The sequence below is a fragment of the Lolium perenne genome, chromosome 4 (assembly GCF_019359855.2).
Source record: "Lolium perenne isolate Kyuss_39 chromosome 4, Kyuss_2.0, whole genome shotgun sequence".
NCBI lineage: Eukaryota > Viridiplantae > Streptophyta > Magnoliopsida > Poales > Poaceae > Lolium > Lolium perenne.
The window spans coordinates 333,331,598-333,340,224 of record NC_067247.2 but is presented as its reverse complement, the minus strand read 5'-3'; the positions used below and the strand labels follow the sequence as shown (position 1 = coordinate 333,340,224).

General features: G+C 53.2%; 1 protein-coding gene across 1 annotated transcript; it reads left to right on the top strand.

Annotated features, from left to right (window-relative positions):
- Window positions 1-222: 222 nt before the first annotated feature.
- LOC127347874 (putative F-box protein At1g67390) lies at window positions 223-1,290 on the top strand. Its single transcript, XM_051374016.1, has one exon. It carries the CDS (start codon window positions 223-225, stop codon window positions 1,288-1,290), a length of 1,068 nt encoding a protein of 355 aa, XP_051229976.1.
- Window positions 1,291-8,627: the final 7,337 nt, after the last annotated feature.

Here is an 8,627-nt window from a genome sequence, read left to right as displayed (position 1 = left end):
ACGTCAGGTGACAAGTACGGAGAGGAACGTCGGTCCAGACTCCAGAGAATGCAGAGTTGCAGTCACGCCCAAAAAAAAGGGAAAGGAGTCCTTGCCGTGATGGAGTGGAATCCAATTTTAAGGTGTTTGTCCCGGGTCCAACTCTACGCGTGCCTGACAAATTGACATATACCCGTATATGCCCAAGATCATTGTCTCGCAGACCACCCAGGACGATCGTCAATGAACTCTAAACTACTAGAACCCGGCGGCGCCGCAGATGACGACATCATCAGCAGCCTTCCCGACGACGTGCTCCTGCACATCCTCAGCTTCGTGCCCACCACCGAGGACGCCGTCCGCACGAGAGCCCTCTCGCGGCGGTGGCGGCACGTCTGGCTCTGCCTCCCGGCCTTGGCCTTCTCCGACATCGGTAAGAAACCAGCGTCGGGTCTCGACGAGCTGATCGTCGCGGCGCTCGCTCACAACCACGATACGCTCACGATCCACCTCCAGCATCCTCGCCACAAGCTCCGCGCCAACGCGTGGCTCCAGCAGGCCGCACAGCGCGTGCAAGGAAAGATCAGCCTAACCCTGGAGGAATACCGCCCTAAAACAATTGAGGACCGCCAATGTGGCAATGTCGTGCTGGACCTTCCCTGCAGCGGCGATGCGAGGACGGCCGCCATGTCGTTCGACTCGTTCATCTTGGAAGAAGATAAACTATCAATCCTTAGACTGCCAGTGGCGCCGGCGGTGAACGGCTCGCTGACCGAGCTGGAGCTAAAGAATATTCGGTTGGAGGGCGGCATCCTCTCGGATTTCGTGTCGTCTTGCGGCCAGCTACGAAGGCTTCTCCTACATCTTGTTTGGGGGGTGGACGGCCCAGACCTCAGGATATCCAACAAGCTCCTCGAAGAGCTTGATGTAAAAATGATTCTAGGAGGCCTAGAGCGTCTGGAGGTGTCGTGTCCCAAGCTCCGCTCCCTTCGCGTTCAGGGGCTCGGCTGGCCCGGTTCCAAGATAATGGCTAGATTCTGCACTCCCTGCCTCGAGGAGATATACTGGCCCTTCAGCTACTCGTTACCCAAGAGTGAGGTTGACTTCCTTTGCGGCATGGACACGGTCCGCCGGCTCAACGTCGGGCTATTTACGCACGTCCAAACATATGAATCCCACCTCGGCCATTGGCTTCTACGGAGTTGCACCGGCGTCCACCATCTCGATGTTTCCCTATGGAGTGACAAAATGGTGGGCAACGTCTACGTTCTGAATTTGCAAGACATACCATGTCTATTTATTATTTCTTAACCCGTATAATATGTACTATGTGCCCATATATGCAGAACGATGCAGATAATGATGTGGTGAACTTGATGGAAGGACTGCCCATGCTTAGTAGCGTCACTCACCTGACACTGGCCTGCACTCCCTCTTGGCGCGTGCACACGTTCGGAGCAAGTATAGCAAAACTGCTCTCCAGGTGCTGCCGGCTACAGTCTCGACGTTAATGGAAACTACCCCTTGGTAAGTTTGTACTGCAACTGTGTTTTCCTTTACCCTATCTTATCTAGATTTAGTTAAGGTTAAACTTGGTAAAGTTTGACCAATTATATATAGAAAACATAAAAAAACATCTATAATACCTAATATATTATGAAAATTCTAATACTTTCTCTGATCCAAATTACTTGTCGCAGCCTCACTGGGCCCAAAACCAATATTATTTATATACGTGCCCGGCAGAGTGCCCGTGCAAGAGACCACTGGAGTGGAGGGAAACGAATCTCGGATTGCATTTTCTCAAACATGTTGAGATCTACAACATGCATAGGGACGATTGGATTGACGATCTCAGCACTCTGCTGAAGCGCTCCAGCAAGGCCAATGTGAAGATGCATACATGATCCTGAAACATGAAGAGTACATGGAAAGTCTGCATGTGTGCAAGGAGAACTAGTGTTGGCCACTGTAATGTTGGGGGATGAATCGATGGGTTTTATCAGTGTTGGCCACTGCAATATAGAGTGCATGAATTTATGGACATGATGCATATATGGATATTTGTCATATTTATCAACCAGTGGTCTGCATGTATGGATATATCATTTGTGACACCATGTTTTTTGATCTTTGTCAGACCTTTGTTGAATAAATTAATACATAGGTTTTTGTGCATCTTTCTAATGCCCAGGGTCAACCCTCCGTTTCGAAAAATAATTCAAGTGAAACCATGTAATCTGGTCCAAGTCCTTTTGTAAGAAAAATTATTTACTCTACTCTACACTTACTTTTCTAATTTGTTGTTTTTTCTTAAATCTTAAAATGCAAAAAAATTTATATCATTTAACTTGTTATTATATTTTCGTTGTACTGTCAACTACTTTGGTATTCTTGGGGATAGCAATAGATCGAATTTTAATTTTATTACGTACATACTAGAAGGATACCCATGCGTTGCGGTGGGTATCTCCTTAATAATTTTATTGTGTAATAAATAGAAGGGTACAATAAGACACATAATAACATATCAATTTATCTAAAAAAATTATAAGATTCAAGTGGTTGTGCTAGTCAAATAACAACTATGTCATGTAGAATTAATTAATTGGGAAGATCATAATCATGAAAATCTTAAAGAAAATCAAAACAAATTAGGTTTTGCAAGAGGATACCTTACCCAGTTGTTCTATGTGTCATGATTCCTAATAGATGTCAAATAATACACTGTATTGACCAATCATGTCTGGATGTGTGAACAATATTTTGTAACTCCTTGGTGTAATGAAAAAATCCCGGCAGTAAAAAGTAATACAATATGGATATCTCCGAACAATGACCGCACAGAAGAGATATGCGATGCTAATTCTTACCTGCATCTGCATGTGTTATGATCGCACGGATTACGAAGACTGGATGGATAAGAAGTAATAATAGATTAAAACTAAAAAAATGTTAGAAATGTTACCGCCGAAACCAAAACAGGTGATGACCAGAACAGGAAACTGTTCGAAAAAAAGTTTAGGAGAGCGAGCGCAGCGAGACTGCGAGAGCGAGTGCGGCGTGCGCGGGGCCAACCCGGTTCCCACCCTGCAGCGGCGACCATGACCACACCTTCCCCCACACCGTCCCTCTCCCCCACTCCGTCACCGGCGGCGATCCCGCGCGGCCGTGCGGACCGCTGGCGCGGCGGCCGGGGATCCGACTCGGAGGAAACCCCTCGGTCCTACAGCGAGGCCCTGGCCGGCGGGAGTGCTACGGTGCGCGTCGACGGGCAGGAGACCTCTCAGGTGCGTCGCGAGGTGAGGTCCGTGGTCCGGGCGGAGGGCATGAGCTCCACCATCGATGAGCTTGATGATTCCGATGATGTGCTCGACGAGGAGGAAGAAGGACCGTGGGAGGAGCCCACGCACGTCACCCGCAAACGCGCGCGGGGACGCCGTGGCGGCAAGAGAGCTGCGGCGAGGGCGGCGCGCCCGGCTGCGCGTGACGTCGGCGCCTACGCGGATTTCAAAGGGCTGTGCTTGCTTTGCACACAGCCTGGCCACCGCGCCGTCGACTGCACCACAGGGCCGGTGTGTCTGCGGTGCGGCGAGACGGGTCACATGGCGCGAGAGTGCTCGCTGCCACGCCCACCGAGACCGCCGTCGCCGCCGGGAGAAGGTGAACCAGCGCGCAAGAGGCTGAACGACGATGGGCGCGGCCGTCGTATGGGTGAGGGCGCCGGCGACTTCCGCGCGCGTGCGCCGAAGGCGCACCAGGCTGCCATGGAAACACACGTGCCGCTGGTGGCGAGAGGAGGGTGGTGGAGCCGTGCAGTGTGTGGTGGCTCCGCTCGGTCGTGACGATGGTCCACGCCGTGCGCGCCGTGTGGAGGCTCCGCTCGGCCGTGACGATGGTCCACACCGGGCGTGCCATGAGATGCAGGGTGTGGCGGGCGCCCGTGCGGTCGCACCCGTGCTGGCCCGTGCTGACCGCGTCGGGCACGCGGCTGCTGACCGTGCCATGGCCCCTGTCCTGCCGGTGGCTCGCCAGGCGGTGGAGATGCGGCCACGCCGGGGCGCTGAGGAGCAGGTTGTACCCCTTGGCCTGCGCGCACCGGCCGTGGGCGGTGAGCTCGCGCGGCGCCCGGCCCGTGCGGTGTGCGTGCTCCCTCGCACACCGGAGATGGACGAGGCCGAGGAGGCGTTGTCAAGGGCACTCCTGGCGGTGATCGTCAACGTGCGTAGGGCGGTCACCACCGAGGAGGTGTCGATGGCGTTGGAGGACGTGCACGGGCTGACGCCGGGGAGCTACTCCGTGCACTGCCACATGCCAGAGGATTTCCTCCTGTTCTTCGCGTCGCGGGAAGACCGTGACAGGGTGCTCGGCGACGACGTGCTCGCCTCGCCGTACTTCAGGCTGCTGCTTCGTCCATGGTCGCGACGCACTCACGCAGCGTCGGGCGCGCTCTGCGTCCACACCGAGCTCGAGATAGAGGGCGTTCTGGCCAACGCGTGGAGCTTGGCCACGACGGAGGTGGTACTCGCTCTGTCGGCGTCGGTGGAGCGGCTTCACCCGCTCACCAGGAGCCGCGCGGACATGGGCATCCTCCGGCTCACCGCGTGGTGCCTCGACCCGGCCTCGATCCCGCGGGAGGTGGACCTCCACATCGTTGAGCCAGACGACCCTCCGTCGCTCGCGGACATGGCGGCGCCGGCGCAGGCGGTTGTCCCTCCGCACATCAACACTCTAGTGTACCCCTTGCTCGTGCACGTCAAGCGGACGTTGGACTTCCGGCGACCCGTTCCCGGCGGCGCTGCGGGCGGCGACGGCGGACGTACATCGGCCTGGCCGGCGCGGCGTCAGCACCAGTATACGCGCGGTGTTCCCGACGTGCTCCCCAAATCCAGTGATGGCGGTGGCGGCGGTGGTGCTCCGACCGCTAGCCAGGCTGGCACCAGCAGGGGAGGGCCACGAGAACGTTGTCGTCTGGCGTCGTCGTGGGGGACCTGGTCCTGGTAGAGTCGCGACAAGCTGGGCAGAGAAAGAAGAAGAAGCGGGGAGGACGGAAAGTGCGGGAGATTCGGGCTAAAGCTGCTTTGGCCACTGAGAAAAGCGCCGCAGAGGACGAACAGGCTGAGACCTTTGGCTGCTGAGAGAAGCGCCGTGGAGGAGGAACAGGCTAAGGCTGCCGTTGCCGATCCGTTGGCTGCTAATAGCAGTGACCAGTGAGCTGGCGTTGGGCCAGGTCAACATTGGCGGCTTGGCGGGTGCTGCGCGGGAGGTCGATCGTGAGCTGGCGTCGGACGGTGCAGGGCGCATGGGCTCGGGGCTCCTGGTGGGGTCCGTTGTGGTCCTACCCGCTGCCGCCATCGTCCCTGCTCGGTTTGACCACGAACTCCCTTCGGTCCAAGTCGCAGACGTGCAAAGCCCTAGCTGCATGGGTGCGGGGCACGGGTGCACGATGGCGACATTGGAGGCGCCACGTTCGGAGGCTGAGGTGGCCATGTTGGGCCTTGCTGCCGACCCAGGCCCAGTTGCACCCCCGCGGTGCACATCCCCGCTCAGACAAGGCCTGAGGCTCTTGGGCCAGGCTGCTGCGGGCCAACGGAGTGGGGCTCCTACCCAGGAGGATATGTTCCCGCGGGAAACCGGCCAGATTCAAAATTCCGATCAGGTGCACCATGATGCTGTTGTCTCTATGGACGAGCGCGCTGACGTCGACGATCCAAGCCTGAGCCTGGGCCCGGTGATCCAACTGGCTGACCTCCATACCTCGGTTGGCGCCAAGGTTGCTATCGCGAACGAGGATGAGGAGGACGAGGGGGTGGACAAGGAGATAGTCGTGGACCAGCCTCCGGCTAGCAACGATCAGACCAGGGTCCAGACCTCTTCTCCACCACCTGTCCCAACCCCGGCGGTGTGCCGCTTTGCCTCGCCACCTGTGGTGTTCCAGAGAGCGTGACAACCCCCTCCCTCTCGACCGCAGCCTGCTTTGGCGAGGCCCCGTACTCTTGGAGAGTTTCTCACAGCTGCGAAGTCGCGCTCGGATGCACTCCTTCAGACCCCGGTTGTTCGACGTAGGTTGGTCGAGCTCAACTTCCAGCCTTGCTACAGCTCGAGGATTGCGGGACAACCTGGTGGTCTGAACGTCGGAGATGAAAGCGGTGCAAAACCTGATGCGCAAGCTTGGCCTTCTCAAGGGGGATGAGGCGCCATCAGAGGCTGCCCTGGAAGCATACCATAAGATGTACGAGCTCCCCCTCACAGATGACATGATCGAGGCGATCGCTGAGTTCTACGGATGGTCGCTCTCGATGATCAGAGGTTGCTCCCCACCACTGCTAGGGATGACGGGTGGTCGCCTCATCGAGGCCTGACCCCTACCGGTGGTCCACGGGTGTTTCACGCGGTTCCAATGTTATACGAACCTAAGGTGTTGGTGGCCAATGTGTGAGGCCTCAATGATCGCGCAAGGCGTGCGGGTGTTAGGAGTGTAGTGTGTACTACGGGTGCGTCCATTGTATGTCTTCAGGAGACAAAGCTAACTTTTATAACCCATGCTATCGTTATTGAGGCGCTAGGCGCAGAGTGTGATGCTTAATTCTGCTTGCCGGCGACTGAAACTCGAGAGGGGATCATTGTGGCTTGGGATAGACGGGTGGTGCAGCTCGACAGCGCCCACTGATGACCCGCAAGTATAGGGGGTGTATCGTAGTACTTTCGATAAATAAGAGTGTCGAACCCAACGAGGAGCAGAAGGTGTTGACAAGTAGTTTCGATGAAGGATTCACTGTAAATGCTCACAGACAAGTATTCAGGGGGTTTTGATATAGAAGATAAATAAAGTACGAGTAAGTAAAATGCGAGAGAAATAATTGCAGCGAGTGGCCCAATCCTTTTTAGCACAAAGGACAAGCCGATTTGTTTACTTATAATGACCAAACGTTCTTGAGGACACACGGGAATTTAGTCTAGTGCTTTCGCTTCACATAGCTGATTAATCTTCATTGTTTTGATAAGTGTTGTGTGGGTGAACCTGTGCTAATGCACCGCCCTTCCTAGGACTAATACATACTTGTGATTATACCCCTTGCAAGCATCCGCAAATACAAGAAAAGTAATTAAGATAAATCTAACCACAGCCTTAAACTCTGAGATCCTGCTATCCCTCCTGCATCGATATACCAACGGGGGTTCAGGTTTCTGTCACTCCGGCAACCCCGCAATTGGCAAACGAATACAAGATGTATTCCCCTAGGCCCATAAAGGTGAAGTATCATGTAGTCGACGTTCACATGATACCACTAGAAGAATAACACCACAACTTAAATATCAAACCATTGAATATTACCCAACATAATTCACAACTAACATTTAGACTTCACCCATGTCCTCAAGAACTAAACGAACTACTCACGAGACATCATATGGAACATGATCAGAGGTGATATGATGATAAATAACAATCTGAACATAAACCTTGGTTCAATGGTTTCACTCAATAGCATCAATAACAAGTAGAAATCAATACCGGGAGAGTTTCCCCTATCAAACAATCAAGATTCAACCCTAGATGTTACAGCGGTGACGATGTGCAGCGGTGGAGATGGCGGTGATGATGATGGAGATGATGGTGATGATGATTCCAATGATGTCCAGCTCGATGACGATGACAATGGCGTCGATTTCCCCCTCCGGGAGGGAATTTCCCCGGCAGATTTCAGCCTTCCGGAGAGCTCTTTTCTCTCTGGTGTTTTCCGCCCCGCAGAGGCGGCTGTGTCTCTTCGCGACTATCCCCCGGAGCTTAGGTTTTCGGGACGAAGAAGTACGCGAAGGAGAGGCGGCCTGAGGGGGCTGTGGGCCCCCTCCCCACAAGGCGGCGCGGCCAGGCCTGGGCCCGCGCCGGCCTATGGGGGGCCCATGGCGGCCCTCCTCGGCTCCTCCTTTTGGCTAGCTCCGTCTTCTGGAAAAATAAGATTTTCAGTGTAATTTTCGTCAATTGTTGATCTTTCGAAATATTGCATTCTGACGGTGCTTTTTCCAGCAGAATCCTGACTCCGGTGCGCGATTCTCCAATAATCATGAAACATGCAAAATAGATGAAATAACATAAGTATCGTCTCTAAATATGAAATATATCAATGAATAACAGTAAATTATGATATAAAATAGTGATGCAAAATGGACGTATCAACTCCCCCCAAGCTTAGACTTCGCTTGTCCCCAAGCGAAACTGAACTCGGTAAACAAGACCACATGTTTATGGAGTGAAGAGTAGATAAACCAAATACGGACATGATGAAGGAGATATGCCCTAGAGGCAATAATAAAGTGGTTATTATTTATATCTTTATGTTTATGATAAATGTTTATATATCATGCTAGAATTGTATTAACCGAAACATTAGTACATGTGTGATATGTAGACAAACAAGAAGTCCCTAGTATGCCTCTTAAACTAGCTTGTTGATTAATGGATGATTAGTTTCATAATCATGAACATTGGATGTTATTAATAACAAGGTTATATCATTGTATGAATGATATAATGGACACACCCAATTAAGCGTAGCATAAGATCTCGTCATTAAGTTATTTGCTATAAGCTTTCGATACATAGTTACCTAGTCCTTATGACCATGAGATCATGTAAATCACTTATA

What these genes read in the sequence shown, in the direction of transcription:
- LOC127347874 (XM_051374016.1), top strand. Translation starts at nt 223, where the DNA reads ATGAACTCTAAACTACTAGAACCCGGCGGCGCCGCAGATGACGACATC.